General features: G+C 38.5%; 1 protein-coding gene across 10 annotated transcripts in view; it reads left to right on the forward strand.

Moving 5' to 3' along the window:
- Positions 1–4,953: 4,953 nt before the first annotated feature.
- Positions 4,954–13,158, forward strand: part of fxr1 (FMR1 autosomal homolog 1) — a 15,294-nt gene continuing 7,089 nt past the window's right edge. For 5 of the 10 annotated variants that reach the window (XM_005736923.2, XM_013911814.1, XM_013911815.1 and 2 more), the window contains exons 1-9: positions 4,955–5,063; positions 8,142–8,194; positions 8,319–8,412; positions 8,517–8,588; positions 8,682–8,830; positions 9,042–9,135; positions 9,338–9,454; positions 10,922–11,092; positions 12,849–12,927. In XM_005736923.2, the coding sequence (XP_005736980.1) occupies positions 5,013–5,063; positions 8,142–8,194; positions 8,319–8,412; positions 8,517–8,588; positions 8,682–8,830; positions 9,042–9,135; positions 9,338–9,454; positions 10,922–11,092; positions 12,849–12,927 (880 nt within the window). In that variant the 5' untranslated portion in view covers positions 4,955–5,012. Of the gene's footprint in view, positions 5,064–8,141; positions 8,195–8,318; positions 8,413–8,516; positions 8,589–8,681; positions 8,831–9,041; positions 9,136–9,337; positions 9,455–10,921; positions 11,093–12,848; positions 12,928–13,158 lie in introns of all 10 variants that reach the window. The other 5 variants (XM_005736924.2, XM_005736926.2, XM_013911816.1 and 2 more) reach the window with 3 other exon arrangements.

Raw genomic sequence — 13,158 nt, forward strand, 5'->3', positions numbered from 1 at the left:
AGTGAAAAAAAATCTATTTCCTGCTTTTGAAAAGATCAAGAGTATCTTTGATAATGGTGAGAGCATCACCGGCAGCTTCATTGCATCGAGCCAACAAGCTCTTTTAGCCGAATCACAATTCAGTGGAGAGGAGGCCACAATTAGTGACAAAGCACAGAGAGCGCTGTGGGGCCCGGGCAAGCAGAAAGCCTCCCGGTGCTCCAGGCTCCTTGTTAGAAACAGGCCCTGGAGGTGTCACACAGGAACAATGAGGCCTGATAAATTACCCCTCAAAAAAAGAAGAAAAAAAAAGATGTACTGCTAATTTTCAATTACACCTATAATGCATTCCCAATTGGAAAGCGAAATTGGACATGTGTGGAGGAGAACAAACAGCCATAGGCTCAACACTCGTCCCTCTGTTTGTGACACTGTCGCTCACTGAGGGCTTATGATATCCAGAGTCTATTAGCAATAAATGACACGGTGTTTAATGTGGCAGCTCGTTGGTGATTTGGCTCCACAGATACAGAAAGAGAAACATAGACAGAAGGGAGCAAATATTGGTCCCCAATAATATCTTGTCAATACATTAGATTTTTGTCAAAGGATAATCATTGGCAAAAGAGACAAAATTGCATTCTTATCTAATTTAGCCCAATTTCTAAAATGATGATGTTGTTTGGAAAATGAACATTTGTACATGCCTCTTTCAGAAGAGAGAAAAGAGAGGAGGAGATGTGTGTGTGTGTGCGTGCATGTGTGTGTGTGTGAGAGAACTGCCTGTCTGCAGCTCTCTAAACCACTTAAGGGCCACTGTGTTTCAAACTGGCATCGCTAACGGATGATGTTGTAGAGAATATATCAAGGCCAAATAATAGTCCTTGAAATGGGTGAAAAGGGGATGTGAGAACTGAGGAGGGTCAGACATGTGGAACATGTGTATCTGTCTTTTTGTATGTGTGTGTGTGTGTGTCTGTGTGTTCGTGTATTTGACTACAGCCAGAGCTAGAAGGCAGAAAGCCTAATGGGAGTGGGCTTAACTCCTGCACACAGCCTCACTACATATCTGATTACTGGGACCAGTAATTTTCTTTCCTTAAATAAGGAAGAAATTGGATAGGATGAATGAAATTTGGCTGTCATATTGCAATGATGGTGCAGCAGGGAGATTATGTGTTTCACATAATCGTTCATCATTTCCCAACCAGTGTTCGGGCTTAGCATAATGGAATTGGTAAACTGGTTTAAATCAGAACGTGAGGACAGACTATCAGGCAGACTGTGAGGGTCTGTGGTAATGTCTTCAGACCAAACAGAATATTTTCACCACAGAGCTGCGCGCGAGCTGAATTACACACAGTGCGAATACTACAGGAACGCGGCGTTTTCATCTCCGCCTCATCACAGCGACAGAACACGTCGAAAGATACCTCAGCACATCCTGAAAGATGTACCTTTTTTTTTTTGCTATGTAAGAAAAATAAATAAATATATAATTTGTATTTAGATTCATGCACCTGGTTTAAAGAAATTTTTTTATACATGCATTTAAAGCTAAACAGTGTACATCATTAGTCATTTCACCTAATAGCAAAGTGTACTGTCTTATTCCGAAAGAATTTATCCTTGGATCAAAGCTCACTAGAACAAAACATAAAACTGCAATTAAGAAAAAAACAGATTACTATAAATCCTTATGGGGTATATTGATTTAAATTCAGCCTGTGATTATTATGTTCCACATAACACATTATACGTAAAACCACTGGGTAAATCCATATACTGTATATTTATTTTTTACGACTTCACATTATTCTTTATTGAATTGCATTTGGACGCAGTGGACGTTTTGAAGAAATAAATGTCATAATTAATTCAATTATATTATTTTTGTTTTGTTTTGTTTTTGTTTTTCAGGCATGTGTTGACATAGCCCTTTGAAAGGTCATTTTGGAAAAAAGACCATTTCAAATAAATCTTTGATATTTAAAGTGTAGTAAATTATATGATGAAATAATTGCTATCTGATAAATAAATACTGTAATTTTAATATTGAACTTAACCTTAAGATTTAAAAAATATACATTGTCAGCACCTGTTGAAGTGTTAAGCAACACTTACATGGTTCCGAGTACATTTCTGTGTCTACAGTCAGTATATCTTTACATAATTCACACACAGTTACACACAATGATATAAGAAGACAAATGTTCACTTTCTATGTGTTTCAGTTCGTTCGCGTCATTCTGTGAATTGTTACTGAAATTCTGTTCATCTGGGAGTAAAAAAATCTTTCCAGGTATTTTAGTTGAATTTTGATGTTGGGGCTTTCCTCTTTATTTGCAACCGTGCAAACAGATATGACCACCAATTTGTTGCAAGTGATCCTTTTGGGGTTTTTTAATAACTAAACAAATGTCCAAGTGACATTTCCAAACTGACACAAAATGAATCTGTTCTCCATCCAACTTGACGTGTATCGAGGAACAAAAATACTAGCTTGCAAATATCAGTGTACACTGTGTACACACTGATGTTATATTGCTGAGGATGATTTATAGTTTATCTCTGGTGCAGTCTGATGGTCTGATCAGAAATAATACAGCATCTGCTGCACAGTAATAGCAGACCTCAAGAGAATAACTAATCGCCACTAGGTGTCACAGTGGCTGTTTGTAAAAGATGAGCCAGCACCTGCTCTCTGTTTGTCTGTCTGCCACATTCAGTGTAGAGTCTTATGTGCTACATGTTCCTCTACCAAATCTACAGAGTAACCCTGCCAGGGAGCTTTTAGAAAACTATACCTAGATAAATAAATGATCAAAAGATACACTCAAATTAGGCGTATTTTTCCTGTGAAAACGGGGATAAAATAATATTGGATTCAAGCACCATTAGCTGGAAGCAAATGTCACCTGCACTGGATGTGAAGGTATTCTCAGTACTTGAGATATTTTGACAATTTTGAAAATTTTTTGGTCAGCTGTTTTGTATTACACGGTTTTTATACACTTTTCTCTGTGCAGGAGAAATGAAGATCTCTTAAAAGGTAATGTGAACTTGGCTACCTGTGATAAATCATTATACAAATGAGCCAAACTTACTAATGTGAACACAAGGAAATAGGCCATTGCATCGAAAAAAGAATAATGAATACTGCATTACTCCTCAGAATGCACACTAGGGGAGAGATGTGCTAGTTCTCTTCTTCCCATATCTTTTTAGCACAACAAAATAATAAAAATACAGAAACTCTGAATTTTAGAGAACTGTAGCTTTTGCTGTTAATACAGCAGTTTGCTGATTACTCATTATGTTGTACTACACACCAATGTATGTCAGTTGGCTGATAACAGAAACACTGAAAATAAGTTTGTCAGTAAGGCATTGAACCACAGATTTCTGGAACACTATGCAAAATAAACCCCATCTGTTGTGTTTTCCAAAATATTTTGGTAATATTATAATTAACATTACCAACCTGTGCATGTGCCCGGTGGCTAGAATATCTATTTGGGGTCTTTTTTTTTTTTTTTTTTGGAAGCGCACCAATTATTTTAGTAACTACTGTCATCATTCTGGAAGAATGAACTTTCATCAGGACCATAAATGCTTCACTGTAGGACAAATGTCATCACTCTGTATGACTTTGAAGTGACTTGTGCGTACAATGGCAATGCAGGGATTGAAAAGGGAATCACTGGACCAAATCCCCACCTGTAAAAAAAGAGGCGAACAGTCAGAACTCTTTGCAAAAATGAGGTGAGGTCCCTGTATTCTTCTTTTTTCCCCTTCTTCCAAGGCACCACAAGTTTGCCTTTTCAGAGCTATTCATCATACTGTTCAATTTTTCCCTGCTGCTCAGTACACTGCTACATTTTCTTATACCTGAGAAGATGTAGTTTCATAGGCAGGTAAAGCTGGATTTTTAAAATGGGTTTAAACACTGGAAATTAAAAAACTGGAGCATGTATCTCTTAAGTTTGAATCTCGCACCACAGAGATATGCACAGCAAATGTCATTTTTTTTTTTTATCATAGTCTAACTACAGGTGAACAAAGCATTTGACCCTTTTTCTACAACTCTCATTACTGATGACGTTTACTATTAGAGCAGCGTTTCCAGCTGTATCCCAATAAAAGAGACCTACATTTATATTCTGATAGTGCACTTTTTTTTCTTTTTCTTTTTTTTTTTTTACAATTTCATACAAATTTAGAACTGTTGACAGTAGAGTCCAGGAAAGTAATTCTGAAGTAGCAGCAGATAGTTGCCCCTCCTTAAGGTGGGTACTTCCTGTTAAGATGGTGTTTTTCTGTTCCACCCTCACCTAGTGCCTGCTCATAGGGGTACGTTTGATTGTTGGGCTTTTCATTCTAATGCTTTAAGCTCTTTACCTTGCAGGATGAAGTGCCGTGAGGTAACATTTGCTATGATTTGGCAGTATGTAAATAAAATGAACCTTAATTGAATTCCATCAGAAATTGACTGTCTTTAAGTTTGTGGTTTTTTGGGGGGGTTTCGGTCCTTCACTACATTTGCAGAGTAAATATTGCTCCTAAATATCACATAATCAGACCAAACTTTTTGTGTTACAATCCTTCCACCGTAGTTCTGCTAGGAAACACTGCTCCGGAAACTGAAATGGGGATTTACTTTTTACTACAAGTATTGCATCTGAATCAGCTATCTTGACTAGGTCAGTTTGGTTGTCTGTGTTATTGCAAAGAATGGAATAACATGTACTGAAAGTGATTTAGTAAGTGTCTTCTAATGGTCATTACAACAGCACAATAAAACGGGACTAAAACTACAAAACATAAATAAAAGGGCATTCATCTTTTGTAGTTTCACTTTTGGTTTGTCAGGTAAGCTACATTAGAATAACAAGTTATATTTTCATTTTAATTCAGTTTTAAATGTGCAAATTTTACATGTACTTGTTGTTATACATTTTACTGGTGCTAAGATGTCAAGTCCTGACGCTTGAAGGAGCACCTGTCGTCCCAACATCCTTTGCGTTTCCAATATGGAAGAACTGGCGGTGGAGGTCCGTGGCTCCAACGGGGCTTATTACAAGGTAAATACCGGCTTATCAATGCAGTTTCAAACATAAAAGTTGTTCATACGGTACAGTATTCTAGTTTAAGTCTCGTGGATTGTGGCAACATGATCCGACTTCCTCTGTACGTACCCGAGAGTTCGATATTAGCTTGTACTAGCAATGCTAGCAATAATTAGCAAGCTAAGCTAGCGTCACTCCCATGTCCTCGCCAGCTGACACTTTTGAGGACCTTTCTTCAAAGCCAGTTTGGAAGAACCGCAGTCTTGCATGCGATAACTTGAATACGTAACACAGAGCAGGTGTTATTAATTTTATTTGACTTCTTGTGCCGCTTTCTCGAGCTGAAAGTTAGCTAACTTGATAGTTGCCTAGCTGTTGACGTCGAAAGATGTTGCTGAAGTAAATAGTATCTGCATGTGTCATCATTGGCTATTGAGCTGATATCAGAAACACGGAGGACCAGCCCATTATACCTTGACGCAGTTTACTAAAGTGTGTCGTGTTGTGAAGGCACCATGGTTGGTGGTGTGAGAGATTTTGAAGTCTCTCTGCACAGACTTCACGACTGACTGTCGCTGTCTATTATTTGATACTCCATCATTCCGAAGCTATTTTTTCGGTACGTGTGAGCCAGCTGTTCCTTGTCAATCCCGACCAGCTGGCATGTCGAGTGGGTCACTGATACCATCGACTTTAAAGCTATTTCTAGACGTGCTGCCCACAGCAACACCCTCGCCTCTTCTCCCCGTGTCTCCTCTCTCTTCTCATTTTTCTCCAGACTTTCAAGTTTTTCTTTCTTGTCTCACCTTCACAGCCCATGACTTCTTTTGTACTACTGCATTTTCACACTGTTCTCATTGCTTTTCCTTATTTAACACACCCCTTTTTTTCCCTGGGCGATTCTGTCCACTCTGCCACCCCTGTGTCTTAAACTCTTTAGACATACGTGTGTGTGCTTTCTTTGAATGTAATCAACACCGTCCTTCACGCAAGCGAGACACATGGCTTAAATAAGTGTCTGAACGCATTGAACCTGGGGTTCAGTACTTCCAAGTCTGGTGTGTAGTGTTGGGTACCTCACGTTTGACTCTAGCACAGGCGTTGTGCCAAAAAATGATCCACTGCCAAAACTGATTTCTGATGTTTCTGTGTGTGCGTGTGTGTTTTCTTTTTGTTGGGGCTTTTTTTAATGATATCTTTACTTATGTTGTTAAATAGATTGTAGTCATTAGGATTTATGTAGGAGTTATACGTTAAGTAAGGAAATGACTAGTTTTACAGTGTTTTTATGTCTCTCTGTTATTGTGCCTGTGTATGAAAGAACTGTGATGATATATTTGTTGCGTTTTCCACTGCCCTCTTGGCCAGATCTGTCTTGAAAAAGGCTTTTGTAATGTCAATATCACTTTCTGGATAAATAAAGGATATATAAAAGTAATTTTGCAGCTTCCACCCTGTGATAGGAATGTTGTCAAATGCTGGAAAGCAGTTCAAACTTAAACTTGCAAAACAAGTCCATACTTATCAAATATATCATTTTGTTTTTTATTTATTTAGATATTTTACACACTAAACTATCTGTGTTGGTCGCTATCTGTTACCATCAGTGGTGCTGATGTCACTGTCACAGTATTAGCATACCACAGTATTAAATAGTAGTGCTAGACTATTATCGGTTTTGGTTACGTACTAAGGTTTCAAACATGCTATCTCACATAGTGTAAGAAAGTATGATTGTTTACTGCAGATAATATTCTAATATGCTAATAAATGCAGTGTTAAACATGTTAAAACATAAACTAAGACAGTGACAACAAAGCTCTCTTTCTCTGATAGTAATTGATCTAACTGCCGAATTACCTGAAGAAGCTCATGAAGCTGTCAGTGTCTCACTAAAATACTTTTCTTCAGTTCACTGCCACTGCCATTGTCCTTTGTTTTTGTTGTTCTTTTGTTTGTTTTCTGGTACGTTTTCTGGAAAGTTGCTGGTTTCACTGCCTGCAAGTTTGGCTTTGATTCAAAGACAGGAGGCCGAGCTGGAGGTGGCAGAAGTGAAGATGTTTAGATTAAGTTAGAAAATGTAATGTAAGAACAAGATTAGAAATGAGTACATCAGAGCAACAGCTCAGGTTGAGCATATTGGAGACAAAGTTAGAGATGCAAGGCTGAGATGGATGAAAAGGATGTTGAAGATGGAGCTGCCAGACAGGAAGAAATGAGGAGGACATCACAGATGGTTTATGGATGTAATGATGGAGGACATGCAGACTGTTGGTGTGACAAAGAAGAATGCTAGGGATAGGGTGACATGGAAGCAGATGGTCTGCTGTGGCAACCCCTGAAGGAACCAGCTGAAAGAAGTCTTTGTTTATGGCTTTCAGATTTTACTAGTCCAGTTTTAAGACCTCTGCTGCTGAGTGTTGTGGCAGTCATCAGTATCAGTCAGCTGCTAATTGACATCCAACATCCTGAAAGTTGGAGTGAAGCTGTGGGAGGCTATGCTACTTGGTTATTAAATTATTTGCAGGGGAGAAAAGTATTTAAAAATCAGATAATATAAACACATTATGTAATAGTTCTTTTAAGAAAGCCAGTGTGTGCCTTCTATACACAAAAGCTCAAGATCACTTATCTGCGTGCACATGCCCACCTCCTGCAACAAATTGAATCTAAATCTGTGGGAAACGTAGTTATGTTCACATTCAGTTTTACACTTTGTGCTGTCACACTGTATCCTAGTGTTTTAACAAACATGTTCAATTTGCTTCTTTTCATGCAGGGTTTTTAAGTATTTTAAATTCATTATTGTGCACATCCTTGTATACATCCTAGCACTTTTCTTCAGAATTGTTTGCTAGTGCTTTGCATATTTTAGCATGTTACTGTGAGTTGTATACAGATGAGATAGTGGCAAACAATCAGCAGGAGTGTGCATCTTATCAACAATGCGTATATACTTTGTGTGCATGCACAAAATAAAAAAAATGGGTTCCCATACCCAAAATGTCACTTTTTCTGCTAGACATAAAAAACTCTTCTTTTAAAGCAGGAACTATATTTAACCGCTGATCTGTGTTTCTGTCCCTCCTGCAGGGCTTTGTCAAAGATATCCACGATGACTCTCTCACTATTGCCTTTGAGAACAAGTGAGTCTTTACTTCTTCTGCATTTGACCAGTTTTCATAAAACATGTAAATTTAATATTTTATCATAGATCCAGAACCACCATGTTTTAGGTAAAATAAAAAAATGGGGTCTTTTTTTTCTCAGTTGGCAGCCAGAACGCCAAGTGCCCTTCAGTGATGTCAGGATGCCCCCACCTGCTGATGTCAAGAAGGAGATTGGAGAGGGTGACGAGGTGGAGGTAAGGACACAGATATAAGTTCTCTCCTTTTTTCTTTTCCTCTTGTCCTCACCTGCTTCTTTCTATATGTGCCTTATCCTGCTTATGTTTTCGTCTCCTGGCAGATCTTTTCTAGAGCCACTGAACTTGAGCCGTGTGGTTGGTGGTTGGCTAAAGTCCGCATGATGAAGGGAGATGTGAGTAAAACCTTTTTTGTACATGTGACTATAGGCACTATGAAGAGTATTCTACTTATTCTTTTTTTTTCATGAACCTTTCCATATTTCCAGTTCTATGTGATTGAGTATGCAGCCTGTGACGCGACTTACAACGAAATAGTGACCTTTGAACGTCTGCGTCCGGTCAACACCAACAAGGCCATCACCAAGAACTCCTTTCACAAGTGCTTTGTCCCGGTTCCTCAGGATCTACAAGAAGCGTATGTACAGCACCTTTACAGCAACAAAATTAGAGACAGACAGATTTTAACTAAATTCACAGGCTTGTTTAGTTCATTAGCAGTGAGAGTGTGTATATGCAGTAGAGCCTTTATTGTACCTGTTATATATGGTCTGTCTCGTTTTTTCAGTAGATGTGAACTGTTTGTTTAAGGATTGGAAGGTAATATGTTTTTTGTTTTTTGTGGACAGGTGCCAGAATGAAAATGCTCATAAAGACTTCAAGAAAGCCGTGGGAGCCTCTCACATCTCATACTGCCCTGAGACCAGCCAACTAGTGATTGTGGTAACTGGCTTTCTGTGATTCTGTGGTGACATGTGGATATGTACAGTAGCACCAAGGCTAATGCACGATGTGCTACACCTTTATCCTGCCCTGCATGTTTGTCTAATACATGACTCAGCTGTTCATTTCTTTTAGTGATTATGAGCAGAGGAGTATCCCCACATATTTGCATAAGTCTTTTTATTTCCTGTGTGTGTTTTAGTCCACCAACGAGACGACAGTGAAGCGTGTGTCTTTGCTGAGTGACATGCACCTGCGCAGCCTCAGGACCAAGCTACTTCTAATGTCACGCAACCAGGAAGCCACAAAACACCTTGAGGTAGGGTGATGGCAAGAAAAAGACCTGTTACTGAGATGTTCTGGGGTTACTGTATGCACTGTAGTTGCCTTGGAACAATCTCAGTTGGTAGTTCAGGCCATTTATTATGGTAAATGGTAAAATACAATCCTACTGCTTAAAGTAAGCTAAAACAATAGCCAAATTATACTTTTTAGTTGAGCAATTGTCGTTTTGCTTATAGCTTTTTATTGTGCCATTTAGTATTGGGCATTGATCTCCAGAGACTGATTGTTGTATAATACCATAATATAATACAATAATTGAGGTGGGGGAGTGGGGTTAACATAGTGCGGTGCACCTAATGCAAGCTGTGTGGCTGAAACTTAAAAATAAGAGAAAAAAAGAAAGAAAAAAGAAAGAAAGAAGTAGGTAAGTAACTGGCAACTTTATTTTCTACCATCTACTATCCAGTTCAAAAAGAACTAACGTGTGCTGTTCCAGCAGGGTGGCCTTCATATACAGCAGGGATGGGGGAACTCCAGACCTCAAGGGCTGGTGTCCTGCGGGTCCTTGATCCAACACAGCTGATTTAAATGGCTAAATTACCCTCTCAACATGCCGTGAAGTTCTCCAGAGGCTGGTAATTAAGTAATCATCTGATTCAATGTGTGCTGACCCAGGGTGATATCTAACATCTGCAAGACACCGACATTTCAGGCCTGGAGTTCCCCACCCCTGATATACAGTGATGGATGGTTTAGCCTATCATTGGGTGACTGTAAGTAGGTGGATGATAGCTGAACAGCAAAAACTGTATAAAGTTATAACATTTGACAGACTTTTTTCTTTAACTAAACTTTTTTTCAACAAACTTGTTCAGTCTGTTTTGATTGTTGTTTTTTTAATTTCATTTTCTTTTTGAAGTAGCTCACCTGTCTCTGCTCAGCCCTGCATCATGTGCTCCTCATACATATTAATCTTTTAATCTAAAGAAGTTAAGGAAAGAAGACAAAGTAGCATCTTTCCAAATACTTTAAAGTTACATCTACAGACAGGAATCCTCTTCTTCTTTGACCTCTAGTTTTGTGATGGTGGATCAGTGTAGCCGTTCCTTACAGAGTTTGAAGTTGCATCTGTGTCACAAGTGTCAGTAATATGTAGAAATACTGAAATGAAGATATAGTGAAGCTGATAAAGTTAATGACTCATGAATCTGATAAGTGTAATGTAATGCATGGAAAAACAAGACAAAAAAATGTCTTGATTGGCAAGCCACTAGCAGTTCCTCTGATCATTGTCAGTCCATGAGCTCAGCATCCTTGGACACAACCATATTACCAAAGATATTTCAATAATCTTAACCTCTGTAAGGTCGAGCATTTAGTTTTTGAGTTTAAATTAACAGTACACTTAAATTTGTTATTGTTCAGTTTTTGTACAGGATGAAAGCTTCAGACAGAGCTGACTGAGTTCATTGGTTTTGACTATGTCTTGTGTTTTTCGTAGAACTCCAGGCACTTGGTGTCTTCCTTCCAGGAAGAGTTTACAGTGAGACTGGATCTAATGGGCCTGGCCATTGGCAGCCATGGTAGCAACATCCAGCAAGCCCGGAAGGTTCCAGGTGTAACTGCCATTGAGCTGGATGAGGAGTCAGGCAATTTCAGGATTTATGGGGAGGTAGGTTGGTAATACAAGGAGGTAGTAGGGTTACTGGATTGTACACCGGGTAAAATAACTATTTAACATGTCAAAAATGATCTAAGTCACTTTTTAAAGATGCTATTGACATAAATTCTCACCAGATGTCGGCCAATCCATACATGCAAAGAAATCAAACCATAGATGTCCATAAATTATGTGTAATAATGAGAAATGTCTCAGTTGTTGAAGTTCATTCAGTACTTTGTACAAAAGCCTTTGTTGGTGACGAGAGCTTCAAGGCGCCTCCTGTATGGAAAAGTAGTTGTAATGTGGGATTTATGTGATTCTTTAGTCTTTAAATCCTAAATGGTTCTTCTATGAAGAGTTTTAGTTCTTTCTCTGAAAATTTTATAAAGGAGACAGGTCAGGTGATTGGCTGGGCCATTCTAGCAGCTTTTTCTTCCTCTGAAACCAGTTGAGAGTTCACTTGGCTGTATGTTTTTGATCACTGTCTTGCTGTATGCTGAAAAACAGCCCCACACCATGATGTTCCCAGCTACAAACATCACCGTTGGTATGGTGTTTGTGGGGTGATGCAGTGCAGTGCCTTATGGCATCCAAAGGGTTCATTTTGGTATCTGACCAGACTGTTTCCTCTGGGTATTTCACAGGCTTGTCTAAATGTTGTTGTTAAACATGCTTCAACATGCTTTTTCTTCAGCAATGGAGTCGTGCGTGGTGAGTACAATTGTACTAAAACAATTGTACCTGCTGATTCCAGGTCTTTCTGTTGCTGGGCTCTTGAACAACTCTTCTGATAATTCTTTTCACTCTGCTGTCTGAAATCTTATAGGGAGGTCGTTTTATGTTGAAAAATTTGCAGCAATAAGGTTGTGAAGGTCTTGCGAGAGCTCATTGGTTTTACCCGTCTTGTGTGTTTCTTCTAAGACATCTTAGTAATGGGACAGCTTTTTATAGGCCATCATTTGGGACTGAATCAGCTGATAATGAATTTGCACTAAGTGGGAGGATTGCTTTCTAGTTACTGATAGTTACCATGCCCTTTTTCACATTTTTCATGGGTTGTTACCAATGTCTGGTGACAATTTCATGTCAAAAGCACCTTTAGAAACATACTTGCTTAGAGAATTGGTGACCTGTTCAATACATACTTTACCCTCTGTATATAAAAGCAAAGTAAAAGTAATTTCCACAACAAAATCAGTAAATATTTAGTATTTTATCGAGCTTAAATTGGCTAAATTGTCTTTCAGTCTACCGTATATTGAATTATCAGCAGGGCTTTATTATTCTATACAGCAACATGGTTGTCACTCACGTCTTAGCTCCTGCCAGTGAGGATGTGAGAAAGAGAAGTGATGACGAGGGTGACATGGTGTTTAACATGTGCACTTAAACTGGTAAACAGTATAGATGCTTTCTCTAATGGTGAACAAGAAAGAAGAAATAACATATCTTTCTTATGAAATTGTTGCTTTTAGTTGACGAGATTCCTACAAAGAAATGAACACCATTTAAAGAATCCATAATTATTCCTGTATGGCAGGTTATGTGTGAAGTAATATGAAAATGCTGACATGAAATTGGATTTGCTAAGTCTCTTTTTTTAATGGTCTCACATGGAGAATGTTATTTATAAGAGAAATAGCGTGGGACTCTTTAGACGTGCTCTTTGTGTATATACTGTACATGTTGTACAGTGGTAACTGGGTTGTGTATATGTTTTAGCTGAGTGTGTAATATATGTAAGCGACCCTGTGTCTTCCTTTAGACAGCAGAGGCAGTAAAGAAAGCCAGAAGCTTCTTGGAATTTGTAGAGGATTCAGTCCAGGTGCCAAGAAACCTTGTTGGTAAGTAGATTCAACTATTTTAAGAAGGGGATAAAGAAGTTAGTATTTAGTAACAGCAATGAGTAATTAGTAACAAGTCATTCATTCATTCAGTACATTATTTGCTCAACTTCTCAGCAACATTTAAACAAAAACTTTCATCTACAGGGAGTGCAGAATTATTAGGCAAATGAGTATTTTGTCCACATCATCCTCTTCATGCATGTTGTCTTACTCCAAGCTGTATAGGCT

The sequence above is a fragment of the Pundamilia nyererei genome, unplaced genomic scaffold (assembly GCF_000239375.1).
Source record: "Pundamilia nyererei isolate P.nyererei 1_Seehausen unplaced genomic scaffold, PunNye1.0 scaffold00072, whole genome shotgun sequence".
Classification (NCBI taxonomy): domain Eukaryota; kingdom Metazoa; phylum Chordata; class Actinopteri; order Cichliformes; family Cichlidae; genus Pundamilia; species Pundamilia nyererei.